The sequence below is a fragment of the Helianthus annuus genome, chromosome 12 (genome assembly GCF_002127325.2).
Source record: "Helianthus annuus cultivar XRQ/B chromosome 12, HanXRQr2.0-SUNRISE, whole genome shotgun sequence".
In the NCBI taxonomy this organism is placed as follows: domain Eukaryota; kingdom Viridiplantae; phylum Streptophyta; class Magnoliopsida; order Asterales; family Asteraceae; genus Helianthus; species Helianthus annuus.
In genome coordinates, this window is record NC_035444.2 from 72,304,073 (window position 1) to 72,324,555 (window position 20,483).

General features: G+C 35.6%; 2 protein-coding genes across 2 annotated transcripts; one reads left to right on the top strand and one right to left on the bottom strand.

Annotated features, from left to right (window-relative positions):
- Window positions 1–12,451: 12,451 nt before the first annotated feature.
- On the top strand, window positions 12,452–13,156 carry LOC110901592. The gene has a single exon (XM_022148404.1). The coding sequence runs from the start codon at window positions 12,452–12,454 to the stop codon at window positions 13,154–13,156; it is 705 nt and encodes a 234-aa protein (XP_022004096.1).
- Window positions 13,157–18,540: 5,384 nt separating this feature from the next.
- On the bottom strand, window positions 18,541–20,232 carry LOC110899163 (protein RADIALIS-like 1). The gene is made up of 2 exons (XM_022146037.2): window positions 19,518–20,232; window positions 18,541–18,591 (listed from the first exon to the last, which is right to left on the bottom strand). The coding sequence occupies exon 1, from the start codon at window positions 19,769–19,771 to the stop codon at window positions 19,529–19,531; it is 243 nt and encodes an 80-aa protein (XP_022001729.1). The 5' UTR covers window positions 19,772–20,232; the 3' UTR covers window positions 18,541–18,591; window positions 19,518–19,528.
- Window positions 20,233–20,483: the final 251 nt, after the last annotated feature.

The following is a 20,483-nucleotide window of genomic DNA, read 5'->3' on the forward strand; positions in this document are numbered from 1 at the left end:
AACCAATGGGTTCAACAGTTGTAGTAGCTCCTCCAGTTGAACTACCACCAAGAGTTTCGTAAAACTCAAGGGGTGTAACCTCCTCAACTGTTTGTGGGATAGCAGATTGAATTGGTTCAGACATAGTCATTTGTTGGGTTATACTCTCAGTAATATGTGGGTGAGAGGAACTGTTTTGATTCTGAATTTCAATTACTTCAAACAGAGGTAATATTGTTGATGGAAGTTGGGAAGAGGGTTGTGGTGTAGAAAGCGACATTGCTCTGGGAGAGGGGCTTTTAAGCATACTTACATATGAAAGGTCTGCTTCATGTTGTGGTGTCTTTGTTCTTACAACATGATCCTTTTGTGAGGATACATGAGGAGTTTGGATGGGTTGAGATCTTTCCAACAGCTGTGAGGAAGTAGCAGCAGTGGTTTCAAGTGACATTTGTGTTGTCACTGGTTAACCTCTGGGATCTCATCTTCCAAAGGAACTTTTTTATTTTGTTTGGTTTTGGTGGGCTTTTTGGATGCGGCAGGTTTCTTTTTGGGTTTTTCTAGTGTGCGTTTCACAACACACTCATTCCCCTTTGTTTTTGTTTTTGAAACTTTTGACTATTTATTCATAATTCTGGTAAAAGTTTCACTTGTACGACTATTTATTTGAAAAGCTACACCTTGTTCAAAATCTGTTTGTGACACTTGTTTTCGTACGTAGTAGCTTAAAAGTCTTGGATACAACAGAAAAGCATTATTATGAGCACCGTTTTTCGGGTTTTTTTTTTCACATTTTTCACATTAGTCAACAAATTAGAAACAGTGTTTGTGATAAATTGTAATCAGATTTTGTTAAAATAACATATCCCAAATACTGAATTTTTAAAGGAATCTCATCAAATGCAGTGGTCTTGGCTGAGAGACAAGTTAAAAGAGTAAGGAACAAAAATTTCATTGGCGGAGGGAAGTTTGGTTTGTACATAGTAACTTCCTTTAATTATGCATCATACCCTCTTTCAATGAACTCTGTATGAAGTTCATGTTTTTCAAAGTTGGTCTTACCTCCCAGGTCGTCCAATGCAGATGTAGTGGAAATTGTAGATGGGGAAAATCGAACCAGAATTTTTACTTTAGATGTGAAGGCAACCGACTTATTATCTTTAGACTCAATTTCAGCATTAGACCAAAATTGTTGTAGTGTTTCCGTATGGACCGGAGCATCAACAGTAAGGATTGATTTGTATTTTGATGACTTTAAAGAGTGAATTATTGAATGAACGCTGGTATTTTTGCTGGTTTTCTCGAAGATGGGGAGATAGTTTTGAGGGTTTTTGATGTTCCGAGCCATGATCGGAGAAGAAGGTAATAATGGAAATTACTTTTGAGAATTTTGAATTCGAGACGGCAGTGGTAGAAGCTCGATTTGGGGATGAAACAGGGTTTATATAGAGTGAAAAAGTGAACGCTGATGTAGCAGTAGTTACAATTATCTGATGGCTAACATTTGTCCATGTCAGAACCTCTCTTCTGGTAATGGATGACAGTTGTTTGGAAACCTCTGTTGGACAACAACAGAGGTTGAGAACAGTGTAAGCCAACAGTCGTTAGCATAAACAGAAGTTATGAGAACATACGATACCTTTCAGCAGTGAATAAATTTTTAGCCAAGCAGAGGTTTCAAAAACAATTGTTTTCAACATACTTTTAAAGATTTTTGAAAAAAAAAATCAAAAATAGCTATTTTTTAAGAATAAACATTTGATTTTTCGAAGACATTTTAATGCTTTTGATTAACGAATTCAGTAGGATTTGCTGGGATCAAATTTGATTGACTAAACTTTGATACCAATTGTTAGCATCTGATTTTGATTGTTGTGACAGTTAAGATGATCATAATGGAAGAAGATAAAACAGAAATGGAAGTATGCAGCAGAATAATAAACTTTTTTTTCTCATAAGAATGAGAAAATTGCTTTCATCATCATGCTTTTAACCTAAACACTGTTATAATGGATGACAATTGCTTGGAAACCTTTGTTGGGCAACAACAGAGGTTGGAAAGAGTGATAAATCCACAGTCATTAGGATAAACAGAAGATATGACAACAGACGATACCTTTCAGCAGTGGATGAATTTATAGCCAAGCAGAGGTTTCAAAAACAGTTGTTTTCAGCAATGGTAAATCAACAGTTTCAAAAACAGTTGTTTTCAGCAGTGGTAAATCAACAATTCCAAAACAGTTGTTTTCAGCAGTGGTAAATTAACAAAGATTGCAATTACAATGTTCACCTAGTGAGCAACATCTAATGGCCTAACAAACTCCCAACATCTGCTATTAGTCCAACCACTGTTACTATGAAAACCTCTGTTGAGCAGCATATCTGGAATATCATCTATTGTTCTTTAACCTGTTGACCCATAGCAGACCTTTGCAAATTCAGACTTTCTTCATCAGCAGATGTTCTCTTTTGCCAGACTTTAGCTTCGACAGACCTTTTACAGTAGCAGATTTTGACTCTTTGTAATTTAGAGGAACAAATTCTTCAAAAAACTGTTATTCATGATCAAATATGATAGAATATTTTGTCTTTGCAATCATCTGTTCACCCTTAAACCAACCTTTAATCCTATTAAACCTCTGTTGACTTACCAAACATCTGTTCAGGCACAATTCAATATCAACATAATCTAAATCAAACTCAAACACAATTTCACATCTACATCAATATCGATATGCAATCCTCAGATGATATTCAAAACTATATAATAATACTTATACTTGCAAAAATAAGTAAAAGTAAAATGCGACAACAAAGACTAATACGATTAAAATTTATTCATGACATTAAAAGATCAACAACTACATCGAGTACTGAACAACGAAACTTTCAAATCTAACAATAACAGCCAGAAGTTTAAGAATCTAACACCAAGAATTAAGAAATTTTAGCTTCAACTCCATCGAGTGCTGAACCTCTCGATGTATATCCTTGAGCATCGCCATGAACTCCACGTCTCTATCACTACACTCTATATTACTTGCAACACAAAGGTAATGAACGGAAGTTGAAGGCATCCGCATCAGGTTTCTTGAAACTTGGTCTCTCGTGAACAGACCAAGGTGCAGTCTATCAAAATATCTCTTCAACTCTTGAAGAGTAGCCCTATCCTCATATACCTTTTCCTCAATTTTCTTAATAAAGCGCTGCTTTAAATCATCAGACTCTGCAGAATTTTATGACGCCATTTTACGTTATATATTACTCAAGTGATGTGAAAGAAGGATATCTTGGTAGTAAAACATGATGAAAAATAAGTGAAGTGGCAAAGATATTATATAGTGAAATATCTAACAGCCCAAAAGGTCAGATTTAAACTCACTGTGCATTTAATAATCTAAGAGGGAAAAACGTGTACATTTAATGTAAACATATAAATTTATATTTCAAAACAGCAGCCTTTTAATGCAAAAACTTTTTAAAACCTCAGCTTTTATGAGAAAACTATAAAACTAAATATCAAGAAACCCAAGGGACAAATTTTAAACCTTCAAAGAAAAAAAAGGTAATCATAATTATGATTAACCTCTTCATTTACCATAAAAACGCATTTTAAACACTATAAAAGACTAATGATTAGTTTGATTCAAAACATCAACAATTGTCCTTTAAACACTATTAGTTTGATTCAAATAACATCTATGAAATCGCATGTGGTTTTTTGTAACAATTTCACATGTGATAATTTTGATTAAATCGCATGTTGGTTTTTTGTCACAATTTCACATGTGGTAATTTTGATGAATTCGCATGTTAAAAACCAACATGCGAAATTGTTACAAAAAACCAACATGTGATTTCAATATGGGATGAAGATCTGACGGCTGAGATGATCGCGAACGTAATGTACGATAAGAGCATTTGTACGTTAACCTAACCCTATATATATATATATACATATATATATATATGTTATATGCAGGGGAAGGATGTATATAAAACTCACTTGTGGTTAGAAAACCCGGGAAACTCAAAGCTCCCGATTTTTTTTTTGAAAAAATTTACACATGTTATATACATGTTTTTAATGGTTTTGGGGAAAAAAATCAAAAAAGCGCCGAGTAGATATTTTAAAAAAAAAATAAACAAGTTTTGGTGTAACATGTGTTACATTCATCTGACATATGTTAACCTAGAAATTTGCTTATTTTTTTTTAAATAACCACTCGGCGCTTTTTTGATTTTTTTTGCCTAAAACCCTTAAAAACATGTATATAACATGTGTAAATATAAAAAAAAAATCGGGAGGTTAGAGTTTCCCCAATTTTCTAAATTATAAGGGTTTTCTATAGATACTTCCATGTTGTATATACATATATATATATATATGGGAATATTTATTTGAGAAGAAAATTAAATTAAGAAGAAAAAGAACAAAGGGTACAAATGTAAAATATTAAATAGTTTTTCTCTCAACTCATTTATTATTATCTTTGACTAATAATTAGTCATAAATATTATTATCCTACACAATTAAATTTTTGCTTACACACATCAAAGTTTATCCTACACAGCTCGTAATTTATACTACACTTTAAATTAAATATTTTTTCTTTTTTTGAAAAATATGTTTTTTTTAAATAAGTTAAAAATTTAATGTAGTTATCTATTAAAAAGGAAGACTACCAATTAATAATTCATCTAAGTTTACCAATATACCATTATACTAATATTAAATACAAAAATTAATTGAAGTAAAATGAAACATTCTTAATGGTTGAAATTTCTTCTTTTTTATTCTTACAAAAAAGTTCTTCTCATTTGAACTCTCCACTATATATATATATATAGGGGAAACTTCAAATGAAAACCACTAGTTAACGCGAAAACTCGAAAAGTAACTAAAAAAGCCAAAAAAAACATACCAAAAAAATTTTTTTTTTTTGCATACTAATTTTCGCCACTTTTAGTATATAAAAAAAAATTCAAAAAAAAATTGTAGTGCACATGTGGAGTACACATACACATGTGTAGTATTACACATGTGTAATACAATTTTTTTTTAAATTTTTATATAAAAAACCTGTGATTTTATAAAAAATTGAAAAAATAAATAAATTTTTTTGGTGTGTTTTTTAGGTTTTTTTAGTTAGTTTTCGAGTTTTCGCGATAAAAGTGGTTTTCATTTGATCCATCCCCTATATATATATATATATATAGGGGATGGTTTAAATGAAAACCACTTTTATCGCGAAAACTCGAAAACTAACTAAAAAAAAGCCTAAAAAACACACCAAAAAAATTATTTTTTTTTTCAATTTTTTTTGTAAATATCACATGTTTTTATATATAAAAAAACTTTTTTTCAAAAAAAAAAAAAAATTTGTAGTACACATGTGTAACAATACACATGTGTAGTATTACACATGTGCACTACAAAAAAAAAATTTAGTTTTGAAAAATTTTTTTATATACATAAACCTGCGAAAATTGGTATGAAAAAAAATTGGTGTGTTTTTTTGGCTTTTTTAATTAGTTTTCGAGTTTTCACAATAACTAGTGGTTTTCATTTAAACCTTCCCCTATATATATATAGGGAGCCGCTAAAATAGGAACCACCCCCAGTTGTAAGAACCGCGAGAACCACTCTCCACCAATCATATTCAGCCAACAAAAAGGGTATATTGGTCATTTACCCTAAATGTCAAATCATACCATCCCTCTCTTCATTTAATGTGATTGGATCATATCTCTCTTCTCTCTCTCTCTCTATTTTAAATCCCTCTTTTCTTGTTTCTCTCTCTGAAAATTGAAATTCATCTTTCATCTTTCTCTGGAAATTGTTCATCTCTCCATAAAAAAACGACGCTTGAAAATGGCGCTTAAAAAACGGTGCATTAAAAAAATGACGCTTAAAATAGCCCGGCGTAAAAACGGCGCGTTAAAAAAACGACATTTGAAAAAGCACGGCGTAAAAACGGCGCGTTAAAAAAATCGACGCTTGAAAAGCCCGGCGCGCAAAAAATAAATTGTTTTGTTAAAAAATCTGAATTTAAAAATGGTTTTTAATAAGAAAATTCTGATTAAAAAATAAAAAGTAATATAATAAAACAAAAAAGTAATTAAAAATAATAAAGACTAAAAGACAAAAAAATAATTTTACTAAATTACCCTTTTGGATTAAAATATTAAAAAAATAATAAGACAAAAACTATTTAATATTAATATTAACTACTTTTAATCTCATCCATCTTGTTGATCTAATGGCTAGAAAGTGGTTATTGCGGTTCTTACAACTGGAGCTGGTTTTCATTTTAGCGCTCCCCAAATAGCTAAAAAACACTAACCCCCACCTCCCCCCCCCCATAAAAAAAATAAAAAATAAAAAAACCCTAAGCCCCGCCCCCCCCCCCCCCTCAAAACTAAATGCTAAAAGCTAACCCCCCCCCTCCCAAAAAAAAAAACCTAAAAAAAACCCAACCCCCCTCACCCCCCCCCCTCCCCAAAAACCTAAACCCCCCTTCCCCCACCCCCCAAAAACCTAACCCCCCCCCCCCCCCCCAAGCTAAAATGCTAAAAACTAAACCCCCAAAAAAATCTAAAAAAAATAAAAAAACAGACAAAATTTGTTTTTTTTTAATATTTTTTACATTAAAATCGCTACTTTAGTAGCCCATTTTTTTTTATTTTCAAAAAAATTGTGTGTTTTTTAGCTATTTTTAGGTATTTTTGGTTGTGCTCACATTGGTTCTCGCAATAAAGCACTCAATTTTATTTAATATTTTTTTTTTAAAAATCGCTATATTTCGTTACCATAAAAAAAACTTTTTTTTCGAGTAACAGTTATCCATCACATGTGCATATGTATCATTACTTCGACAAATTCGGTAATACGTTATCAGGAATAGACAATTGCACTTTAATTTACAATACCATTCGTAATACACTACTTTTTACATTACCAATATTCAAAATGCACATATGCATCATTTGGTATAACCATGATATAACGTATTTTGGTACAAAAGGTTTGTGATTTTGAATGGAGAAGTAGGCCCATATACATGTTTTTTGGTTAGTTATATCTAGTGGTTGATGGTCTGGTTATAGTTCTCAATTTATGATGTAATATGTTGATTGGATTGTATAAATGGTGTTTACATACATGTAATAAAGTGAAAATATTGGTAATGGTATTGTATTATGGATGGTAGGAGGTAATGGTATTGTATTATGGATGGTAGGAGGTAATGGTAGTGTATTATGGATGGTATGATAGACGAAAGGGAAAGTGTATTCAAAGTAGTGTACCAAAACAACTTATTTCATGTTGATACATATAGATGCAGATGTGCATTTCTAATATTGGTAATGTAAAAAGAATTGTATTATACATGGTAGTGTAAATGAAAGTGCAATTATCTAATATTTGTAATGAATTACGGAATTTGTCAAAGAAATGACAAAAATGCACATGTGCATGTTTGTGTATTATGGATAAAATGGTAGAAGAAAGAGAAAGTAGTGTACCAACACACTGATGTGTGTAAAATGCAACATATAAAACACATCAATTAAGACATAAAACTAACCCTTTTTAAGTACTAATGTTGGAAAAAGAGTGTTTTTGTCTTCCTTTTGTAATTTCAGGATGAAATGAGCTCAAAATCACAAAAGAAGCAAAAAGACCACTAATTCTACCATAAATACAAGAAAAGGAACAAAAGTGGACTGCCCGGACCCTCAACGGCACCTCCCAAGACAAAGAGAAGAAAACAGAGTCTGAACACGCCCCGTGTCCAGCGAACACGGGGGCGTGCCCAGGAAGCAGCAGAAAAGACAAACCAGTAGAAGCTTCCATTGCTCACCACGGGGCCGTGCCCAGCGGGCACGGGGGCGTGTTGAAAGTACAGCAGGCGCATTAATTGTAATTCGCAATTACAATTAATGAAGAGAGAGAGTGTCAGACGGGCACGGGGCCGTGTCCAGCTGACACGGGGCCGTGTCCAGCGTTCTGTCCAGCCTATAAATAGAGGAGCTTGGTTTCATTCTCCCTCATCCCTTGGCACACCACCTCTCTCACACCTCATCCACCACCCACCACCACCATAACACCATCATCCACCACCATCATCCATTGTCCATCATAGAGTGTGTGAGTCGTCTCGGGATCCAAGATTGATCGTAAGAGTTCTTGACAATCAAGGCCATGTTTGCCTAAGTCTCTTACATCACTTGGTGAAGACAAGTGTTTAGTATAATACTTTTTATTTTTAATCTTTTGCACTTTTTATTTGGTTTTGTATTAATGACTTTAATAACTAGTTACTTATGTTGAAGGTGATCTTTCCTTATCGTTTGTCCGTGGTGTCTTGGCATTATTTTACTGTCTATATAAAATAAAAGATTTTCACCATTCATATCTCCACGGTCTATATGGAGGTATGTTGGCTACCTGGTCGGGGGTTAAGGGAACGGTTTGGTAAAGGTCTTGCCCTTGTTCAGCGTTTAGAGGTCCTGCTTGGGACCTGGGTCAAATTTAGTAGGATCTCCTTCAATGCCCATAGGTATTGGATGGCGGGGATCCAAACTCTTTGACCCCCTCATAAGCTAACTACTATTAATACTATAACCCGGCTATTTAGGACTGTATCCCTGCTGACTCAGACTACTTAGCCGAGGGTAACGTCACCACCAAAAGCGGGGCCTACCATAATTTGCATTAATAACTTAATTCATTATCTTTCAATAATCCGACCCTTTAGGATTGTATCCTTGCTGACTCAAACTACTGGGTTGAGGGTAACGTCGCCTTCAAAAGAGGGGCCTACTACAATAACTAAGATAATCTCTTAAACAAGTGCAAAAGTGCGAAAATAATCAAAGGTTATACTAATACACGTGTCGGATCCAAGTGATTCATCTTGTCTATCTGTTTTTATTTTATTTTTATTTTCAGCATTTAGTTAGTTTTTATTTTTCTTAGTTTAAATCATTTTTCTAACCTTTTGATTTGATTAGACGTTGAGGATAAACCGGTATTAAAAGCTCTTGTGTCCTTGGACGACCTCGGTATCTTACCAACACTATACTATGTCCACGATGGGTGCACTTGCCCATATGTGTGTTTAGTGTTAGTAAATATCGTGTTTTATAAATTTAAAACTTGGCTAAAAGTGTAAAAAGGGCTTAAATATATATCTAAAAATATAACACACTTCACGCACATCAACACCTTATTTCATGTTGATACATATAGATGCACATGTGCATTTCTAATATTGTTAACGTAAAAAGTAGTGTATTACACGTGGTAGTGTAAATGAAAGTGCAATTGTCTAATATTTGTGATGAATTACGGAATTTGTCAAAGAAATGATACAAATGCACATGTGCATGGATAACTGTGACTCGAAATTTTTTTTTTTGAAATTTTTTTATTATAAACGAAATATAGCGATTTTTACAAAAAAAAAATAGTAAAAAAAATTGGGGTGTTTTTTAGATTTTTTTTAGGTATTACTGTTTGTGTTCACACTGGTTCTCGCGGTTCTCGCGATAAAGGGTGGTTCCTAAGGATCCTTCTCATATACATACATACATATATACATATATATATATGTATGGTTTGAATTTTGAATTTTGAATTTTGAACTAGAGCCACAATTTTGAATTTTGAATCTGGACAGAGATTTTATTATGGTAGAGGTTTTGTATAGATGAATATGGGCAAAGTTTTGATTTTAAAGTGATGCAATAATAATATGGGCAGAGTTTTGAATATGGGCAGATCTTTGAATATATTTTAAAGTGATTTTATATATTCCGATTTATGATGCAATAATGACATAAGAAAGGCTTTGTTGGATAGCCTCTATGGCTGCCACCTCAACTTTTCTTATGTTATCACGTTTCCTCCTTTTATAGAAAGCATAGATTAATGATTCTATGAAGATACCACATGAATACCAACAAAAATTAACTTAAATATATGGACATTATCTTCTCGCCTTTTAGCTTTGTCAAACTAGTTGCAACCCCTCGTTGGATAAAATCATAAGAAGCATTCAAAGGTTAGGAAATCCCACTCTCACCAGAATCTGTAAACTCTCATTCAAAGGTTAGTTTTGTTGGAAAAATGGACCGGTCTGATTAATTAACGAAGCCAATCGATTTATGACCCATAAGATTTACACCGTGGGCAACCAACTAAAATCCACTTAACTGGTTTAACTGGTAATTACAAACCATATGTGAACGGATCATAATTATATTTATGATCATGAGCGGGTTTATATTATTAATAAAATAATTGTTTATCTTAATTAATAAACTTGATGCGTATATTAATTAGAGACGGGTATACTCATCTCGCCACTTGTTGCACATGCACCCTTGCATTGCCACTTATCGCACATGCATGAACTTCTCGCCACTTGTCGCGCACGCACTCTTGCATCGCCACTTGTCGCACATGCATGAACTTCGCGCCACTTGTCCAACTTCCATGTGCATGTCCTCCATTTGTCGCATATGCTTGGATCTCCATATTCTACATAAATGGAAGTATGGACTTGGAGTTAGGGTTGAACAACTTGCACAAAGCTCTCAAAACACCCACAACCACCGCCGCAACCAACACGGGACGCCTTCGTCGCCAGACACCGCCGACGCTAGGCTGTCGTCACCGCTTCGCCATCGCCAGCCCCCGCCATCGCCGCCGCTACGCCGTCGCCGCTCCTACTCGGGGATATACCCGCGTTCCGTCAGTTCGTGTAACTAGCACGCGTTTGTTAAACCTCGTGTCTCAACCGGTTAGTTATTGACCGAGGTATATCTTTCTCGTCGGTAGTTAGATATCCTTATTACTGTGCTCGTATTTGCATGTAACCGGATCCTGTCAGGTTTCGTATATTGTTGATCACTCGTTTATTTTCCGTTGCATTTTATTGATTAACTCGCTTAATTAATTGACGATTATTTATTGAAACGGGTTTTGATAAATAAAATTTTTAACTGATCACCCTGGAAACCCAACAGTGGTATTAGAGCCTTGGTTACAACATACGAGAAGTACCGGTCTTTTAACCGGAACTAGAACACAGACTTTAATTATTTTAAAGTTTCTGATCTAAATAATTTTAAGGTCAACTTTAATTTTGGTCAATATTTTATTTGTTTTGCTTGACCGAAAGACAATCTGATTTATTTTGTGATTGTTATGAAGTATGTAAATTTGGCCCGACCTTGTTTTGTTGTTGTCAGTTGTATTTGGTTTTTGATATTATGGTTTTTGGCTACCTTGATGGTTCAAAGTTGTAATAGATAGGGTTCCTTCCTTTATTGTATATTTGTAAATATTGTAATAAACGAAGACCCGGAGACAAAACCGAGGACGGAAAACAGAGTCATGAAGTCAGTGGGAGTTGCTCGAGACGACTGGATGCACTCAAGTCCATCATTGTGGTTGTTTGTGTGTTGTGATCTCGTGACCTGTTTGATCTTGCTATTAGGCTCTAGCAAGATCGAACAATTTTTTGGCCATATAGATTTAGATATTTATCATGCTATTGTGGTTGCTTTTTATCTTATAAGGTGTTATAACATAATAAACCTAAATACCAACATGATTTTAAAAGGAGTTTTAAAATATTGAAACAATCACATTAAAACAAGTTCTAAATTATTTTTACAACTTGTTAAAATTTTGTTATAAAACAAAGTTTGTTTAAAAAAAAAACAATAACCAATTAAGTTTGCAAATTAAACTAAACTTAATTTTCCAAAACTATTAACTTAAAATTGGTTAAATAAGTCGTGACAAACTTAGTTTTAATAGGTTATTTAAAACTAAGTGTCTAAGAGATGAAAGGGTTCATCAAGTTGTCACGACTAAAATATATACTAAAATTGGCTCTTACGACCCTATTTGGTAAATATTAAAATTAACCCATTATTGAAATCAATAGTCTATGCCATCCTATCATAAGCTACACCTGGAACGTAATGCAAACCATCAGTATTTGGAGCCACATCACCGCACTTGATATCTAGCTTATCCTTCCAAGGTGCAAGGGTTTCATTGACACATCCGGCCCTTCCACAAGTACCACTTTTAGGATGAATATTACTTTTTCTTTTCTCATCACATGCTCCAGCTGTCTTGAAAGTAAAAGTCGACATAGATGAGGATAAACATATCAATGCATACACAAGAGTTGTCTTAGCGGCCTCATACTCGAGAGTTATGCAATTCTCACAATTCACCCTCATTGTCAGTCTGTCTAGTCACTTACTAAAGTGCATGCCATAACTGCCTTTACTACTAATATAGTCAGTTTCTCATTCCTTGTTCTAATTACTGTTCATGGGTCATTAATTAAATAAGGAAAATATACATCAAAAATACTAATTAAGATCATTCTCAAGTCTATACTTGAAAAGGAAAAACTGAATAACACCTACTTCTCGAATGGCACCGCAATCTGAGAATAGTTCTCAAGATGGCGAAAAAGCTATATATCTCAGATGGCCAGTCCCTACCGAGCCTGAAAGTAACACTACTGTTGCTCGTAAGGCACTCGAAAAGCATAACGAGGATGCCGTTGAGGTAGCTTGCCTTATGCAAGCCACCATGTCTCCTGATCTTCAGAAGAACATGGAACATAAAGATGCTTATGACATGATCCAGCAACTGAAAGGCATGTTTGAGAAACAACCCCGACAGGAGCGATTTGACACCATGAAACAACTTGTAAGCTGTAAAATGCTAGAAGGATCATGTGTGAGTACTCATGTGCTTAAGATAAAAGGATACATTAACCATATGAACAAACTTGGTTATCCCCTGCAAGATGAAATGGCAGCGAACTTCATCTTGAACTCTCTCCCTAGCTCATATGACCAGTTCATTATGAACTATAATATGAATGCTTGGGTGATAATTGTGCCTGAGCTACATGGTATGCTCAAAACGGCCGAGATGAACATTCCACATAAAACTAACCGAGTTCTAATGGTCAAGTCTGGTGGTGTTAAGAAGCCCAATAACAAGAAAAGGGATCATAAGAGAAAAGGTAAGAGAAAGGTTGTTGTTGCTGCCAGAAATGCCACCAACAACAAGCATGTTGCAAAACCACAAGCTCCCAAGGAGCGTCAGTGCTTTGAATGCAACTAAATAGGGCACTGGAAAGAAACTGCCACAGTACCTAGCCAAGCTGAAGGCGGGCAAGGCCAATAACATTGGCACTTCTTCTAGTATTCTCATTTATGTTATTCAACTTTTCACTGTCTCCAGCAACACATGGGTATTTGATACCGGATGTGGTTACCACATCATAAATGTCTTGCAGGAGCCTAAAAAGTGGAAGAAACTTAAACAAGGCGACATGGAACTCATAGTAGGTGATCGAAAGAGAGTTCGAGTTCTGGCAACTGAAACATTTTGTTTTTCATGTCCTTCTGACCTTGTAGTTACTTTGAATAACTGTTTGTTTGCACCTAGTTTAACCAAAAACATTATTTTGGTTTCTTCACTGTTTGAATAACGCTTTAGTGGTATTTCTATTTCTTCCTTCTTGAATGATATATTTTATTTTGAGGCTAAACCTCGAAATGGTATTTATGAGATTGATGTTCAAAAAAGTAATAACATATATCATCTTTCTAAGGTAACAAAGCTGGTATGAATGAAACATATTTATGGCATTGTAGACTTGGCCACATAAGTAAGGCACACATAAAATGGCTCCAATCCGAGGGGATTCTTGAATCCACTGGACAAGACTCCTTTGATGATTGCGAATCTTGCTTAGTTAGCATACTCACAAAGCACCCCTTCACCGTTGTTGGTGAACGGGCCAATGGTCTGCTAGGACTCATTCACACTGATGTATGTGGCTTTTTCAAAACCATTACTAGAAACCACGAAAGATACTTCATTACTTTTATCGACGATTATAGTTGATATTCTTATGTCTATCTTATGAAGCATAAGCACGAAACTTTTGAAAAGTTCAAAGAGTTTCAAAACAAAGTAGAAACCCGACTTTTAGAAAGATAAAATTACTTTGATCAGATCGAGGTGGCGAATACCTCAGCTTTGAGTTTCTCAATCATCTGAAAGAGTGTGGAACAATTTCAGAACCCACTCCATATGGCACACCCCAACTTAATGGCGTGAGTGAAAGGAGAAATCAAACTCTAATTAATATGGTTCGATCAATGACGTGTAGAGCTAACTTGCCTCGCTCTTTTCGGGGTCATGCTCTTATGACCGCTGCCCACGTTGTTAATTTAGCTCCAACTAAAAAGGTAAACAAAACACCATATGAGATATGACATGGGCGTAAACCCGATTTGGAATAGCTTAGAGTATGGGATGCTTCACAAGTGATTCTTATGATAAGCTCGATCCTCGAGGAGAAAAGGTTGTTTTCGTCGGATACTACAAAAGAAGCGGATATTATATCTACCATCCTGATGCAAATGTTATTTCCATCAAAAGGAATGGACACTTTCTCGACGAAGAACTTCTTAATCGAGGAACCGGAAATAATGTGGTTGATTTTGAAGAAATTTGAGAGCCACAAACAACCGCTAATGAAGTCAGACCGTCTGATCAACAAGTAGTTGTTGCCAATGAATCAGACATAGACATAAGCGTTCGTAGAAGTAGTAGAATTCGCAAAGAACCCGATAGACACTTATGGCCTCTAAATGGTCCCGAAGTCTTATTAGTAGCTGACTCTAATGACGAACCCGCTAACTAAAAATCTGCAATCTTAGATCCGGAATCTGAGAAATGGCAAGAAGTCATGAACGTCGAGATGCAATCTATGCGTGACAATCAAGTATGGGACTTGGTTGAACTACCCCCCGAATCTCGAGCAGTAGGGAGCAAATGAATTTTCAAGAGAAAAACCGATATGAATGGAAATGTACACACCTATAAAGCACGGCTAGTTGCTAAGGGTTTCACTCAAACTCCGGGTATTGACTATGATGAGACTCTCGCCCGTTGCTATGATTAAATCAATCAGGATATTGCTTGCCATAGCTGCGTAGTATGATTACGAAATATGGCAAATGGATGTCAAAACCGCTTTTCTTAATGGACAGCTCTCTGAAGATGTCTATATGGTTCAGCCTGAAGGTTTTGTCGGTCCTAAATATCCAACTAAGGTGTGCAAACTAAATAAGTCCATTTATGGACTCAAGCAAGCATCTCGTAGCTGGAATCTTCATTTTGACCAGAAGATCAAAGAGTTTAGTTTTGTCAAGAATGAAGATGAGCCTTGTGTTTATAGAAAGGCTAGTGGGAGCACCATATAATTCCTCATCTTGTATGTGGATGATATACTAATCATTGGAAATAACATCCCTATGCTTAATGAAGTTAAACACTATTTGGGATCTTGTTTCGCAATGAAAAATCTTGGAGAAGCTGCTCACATTCTAGGAATCAAGATCTATAGGGATAAATCTAAGCGGCTTCAAGGGCTAAGTCAAAGTACGTACATAGACAAAATGATGACATGCTTTAAGATGGAAAACTCCAAGAAAGGAGGTGTTCCTGTGACTAAAGGAACCGTGTTGAACAAATCGTTTCCCTTCAACGGCCATTGAAATTAAGCAAATTGAAGCAATTCCATATGCCTCAACACTTGGTTCAAACCTGTATGCTATGTTATGTACTAGACCTGACGTCTCATATGCTTTAAGCACGACCGGTCAGTTTCAGCAAAGTCTTGATTGCCCATTGGACCGTAGTAAAGAACATTCTGAGGTACTTGAGAAGAACTAAAGATACATTCTTGGTGTTTGGAGGAGTGGAAGAAGAGCTCACTATAAGGTGTTACACTAATGCTAGCATCCAAAGTGACCGAGATGATTCTCGCTCACAATTAGGATTCGTATTCACTCTCAATGGAGGAGATGTCTGTTGAAAAAGCTCCAAACAAAGTGTAGTGGCGGATGCAACCACGGAATCCAAATATATAGTTGCATCGGATGCTGCAAAAGAAGCTGCTTAGATGAAGAAGTTCATCACCGACCTCGATGTGGTTCCAATTATTCCGAAACCAATCGAGGTGTACTGTGATAACATAGGAGCCATTGCTCAAGCCAAAGAGCCCAGATCTCATCACAGGGCCAAGCACATTCTAAGAAAGTTCCACTATATACGGGAAATACTGGAATGAGGAGATATCATAATAAGCAAAGTAGACACAGATCAAAACCTAGTAGACCCGTTCACTAAACCGATGACTCAGGACAAGCATGACCAACACATGAATGCTATTGGTCTAAGATTGGCTAGCCATTTGTTTTGATTTAGTATTTGGATGTACGAACATTCAAACATTTATACCTTTTGAATTCACTTTTGATTTACTGGTTAAATACAAACTTTGAATCTTACAATTGTGTTCGATTTTAATACATTTAATCCATGAATCTTGTATTCTAAGTTATCCGTAGTCGGTCAGACTTGTGGGAACGACTCTGAATTAAGACTATTCTGACTTTGGACTCAAGGAGTTGACTTCCAAACTCACAGACTTCATTATGAATGACGTTGGATGTAACTCGCATCAAATCATCTTCATGGATCTTAGTCATAAGATGCTTTAATTTAGGTATGCTCATTTAGGATCCTCTGACCTGAGATACATATTAGAATTTTCATTTACTAAAGACTATTCTTTGATCAGCGTCAACAATTGTCACATAACTGCCAGTCATAAAGGCATTGGCTGGGAGTAGTTCTAAAGTTCATTGAGAGTTGTATGTAGTCAACCTGGGATTCTGTACCTTACATTGTATGTAACAGCTAGACATCGGGGCGCCCTTGTTAATTCAAACTGGTGGAGTGTAAGGCGTTACCCAAATTTACTGTGTGTTTGATCGGACCACTTTGATTCTTGAACAAGAACGATAATGATTGAACGCCATGTGAGATTGAATCTGATCCATGTCTCATTGTTCAATTGATGTCTTATACGGAAAGAATAGATGACAACGATTACCATAAGCTCATTGTCTTGCAACATGATGCTCCAAGTTGTTTTGGTTAATGACTTTAAAGCGTCATAACTTGTTGGGGGCAGCCATGTGTAGCTAGAGCGCCTCTGGCTGTCAGCGTTAAAGAACTTAATCGAAAACTGTCCAAGTGGGAGACTGCTGGAAAAAATGGACTGGTTCGATTAATTAACGCGGTCGACCGAATTATGACCTGTTAGAGTTACACCGTGGGCAACGAACTAAAATCCACTTAACGAGTTTAACTATAATTACGAACGATATGTGAAACGGATCATAATTATATTTATGATCTTGAGTGGGTTTATATTATTAATAATCGTTATTAATAATATAATTTTTTATCTTAATTAATAAACTTGTTGCGGGTATTAACTAAGAGACGGGTATGTGAGACGGGTATACTCATCTCGCCACTTGTCGCACATGCACCCATGCTATGCCACGTGTCTCACATGCACCCTTGCATCGCCACTTGTCGCACATGCATGAACTTCGCGCCACTTGTCCAACTTCCATGTGCATGCCCGCCATTTGTTGCACATGCATGGATCTCCATATTCTATATAAATGGAAGTATGGACTTGGAGTTAGGGTTGAACAACTTGCACAAAGCTATCAAAACACCCACAACCACCACCACCACCGTCATCGCCGGCCGCCGCCGCCGCCACCGCCGCCGGGGTACACCGTCGCCGCTAAGCTGCCGTCGCCGCCGCCGCGTGTCACTAGCACGTGTTCGTTGAACCTCGATGTCTCAACCGGTTAGTTATTAACCGAGGTATATCTTTCTCATCAGTAGTTACATATCCTTATCACTATGCTCGTATTTACTTGTAACCGGATCTTGTCGGGTTTCGTTTATTGTTGATCACTCGTTTATTTTCCGTTGCATTTTATCGATTAACTCGCTTAATTAATTGACTACTATTGATTGAACCGGGTTTTGATAAATAAAATTTTTAACTGATCACCCTAGAAACCCAACAAGCTTGATGTCAAAATACTACATTTTTTCAAATAGGTCATAGATGAGTTAAATGTGTTGTATATATCTACGAACACATATAACACATTTAGTTAAATATGTTATGCGTGTCATAAACAAGTTAAGCGGGTTAAACCCGTTTGAACATGTTTATACACGTCAGTAACGAGTATAGCCATTTATGAACCGGACATGCATGCTTTATTTCGTGTTGATCATGTACGTCGTATTAATGAGCCATGTCATAAATTGCCAGAATAATTCTCTAACTTTGTTCACGCATTCTCCAAGCTTTATTTATGTTTTGGTTGTCCAATTCAGTAAGCTCGAAAGCAAAACAAATGATCACATACATTGCATATTAAGAACAACCGGAAGTTGATTTCACTTAATGACTGATATACAATAAAAAAAAATAAAAGAAAACGGGAGATTTTCTCCTAACTTTTGCAGAAATCAAATTACACAAAAGGAATATCCAAATTGCTGGTTACATGTGCTTGCTTCCAAGTCGATAATGGTTTTTATTGTTGCTCCTTGTTCATGTCTGTGGTTGGCTTCATGGCTTTAAATTTGTCATCCTGAATTTTAGACAAAGAGATTAAATCATGACCGGCCGTAGATGAAGAATTTAGCGTTTTCCACAAAGAGATTAAATCATGACTGTAGATGAAGAATTTAGGGGCTGTTTGGTAACCTCTTAATAAAACCATTAAGAATTTTACCAATGAGAAGGTAGAAGAATGTGATATGTAATGATTTACCATTCAGAAGTTACCTCTTAAGCATTCAGACTTGAGGTTACCTCTTATTTATTCAGATGTTTTAAATCATTAAGAGGTAGCATCTGAATGGTCATTAAGAGGCTACCAAACAGCCCCTAAGCGTTTTCAAATATATGTATCGGGTTCATTGCATAACACTATTTAATTGCTAAAACATAAAAGGACGAATCTATTTGATTAGTTGCCAATGTAGGTCTAGCCCACTTGGTAGAGGCACATACCTGGGGTTCTAGATTCAAACCTAGACAAAGGATTAATTTAAGATTTATTGGAGTAAGGCAAAATACGAGTAACGTTTTCCATAAAAAAAAGAAAAAAATAAAAAAAAAACATTTCATTTAGTGGTCGAAGCATTCATGGCATATAAATATGTGCGAGGAAATAAAAAACGAATCTACCATTTAATCAATTGATCAATGGCTCAAAGCATTCATGGCATTTCTATAATTTAGGTAAAACAAAGATGTGATTAAATTACAAATATAAAGGTAATGAAGTGGAGGGGTCATTACAACACACTGTGTATACTGTGAGAACACGCATAACAAAATAAATCAATTATCTTTCCTATCTTAAAAAACTTAATTTATAAGAAGATCGTCGATGTTTGTTTTCTGAAATGCCTGCGAACCGGATTAAATATGCCATTTTCATGAGGGAAGGTGTCACTCTTTTCTTTTGGTTTCAAAACTAAGCATATATATTTCTTTTATAGTTCTTACCTTAGCTATGCTCATCCAGTGGTCTTGTAATTAGGGTAAGGAACACGACCACTTTCAATGTGCTTGACATCCTCCACAAGGACTTGATAATGCTGCTTCACTTCTTCTGCAGTTTTACCACCAACAGCCTTGGCAACATTATGCCACCGGTCAGGGGTATCTTTGTCGAATACTGCTAGAGCCTTCTCAAAGGCCTTGTTTTGTTTAGCAGTCCATGAACCAGACCCGCGGGAAGACATTGAGCTAGATGCCATATAAACACACTAAAGCGAATACAAAAAACAAATACTGGGATGATGTGTTAATGAACACTTAAGAGCCGATATGTGATATGTGTTGATAGGTGGAAATATGTCTTTTATAGGCTCCAGGAATAGAGGGGGGGCCGGGGTAATCGGCCCGTGCTAGTTGGCAATGATTCGTCTCCTTAAGCATCACAGAAGTGAGTAGGATGGCAACTTTTCTTGTAAAGAAGAATCAATGCCTCCAAGAATCATTTATTTTCCTATTTTCGGTAGTGACATCTTATTGGGTACAATTTACCTTCTGTCATACAATATCATGGTTCTAAAACAGGATGGACTGGTATGCATGATACGGGAGACTTCTGCCTGCTCTATTATTTCTTTTGTAGCATAAAAACTTCATATATCGACACTGCAAGCACATGATTTGGTTTATTTAAAATCAAGGTAGGTAATTCCAGCAAGTTGGTGCTTTTAAGAATAGACAAATATTTGTCTTAGATGGTTATATTGGGAAAGCTAATTTTGTCAATTAATTGTTGAATTTTTATATATTAAATCTATCTGAGTTTCTTAAGGAAAAACATAAGTTGGACCCCTTGTCTCAACCTGCAGAAGTTAGAATCTTTTGATGACCCTCGACTAAAACGTTCTTGTTTCGCAAAAAGAACCATTTTTTCCGTTTTAGATTTTGCTTGTTTGTCTTGAATAAATTTTAAGT

Coding starts and splice junctions, on each gene's coding strand:
- LOC110899163 (XM_022146037.2), bottom strand. CDS start 19,771: ATGGCATCTAGCTCAATGTCTTCCCGCGGGTCTGGTTCATGGACTGCT.
- LOC110901592 (XM_022148404.1), top strand. CDS start 12,452: ATGGCACCGCAATCTGAGAATAGTTCTCAAGATGGCGAAAAAGCTATA.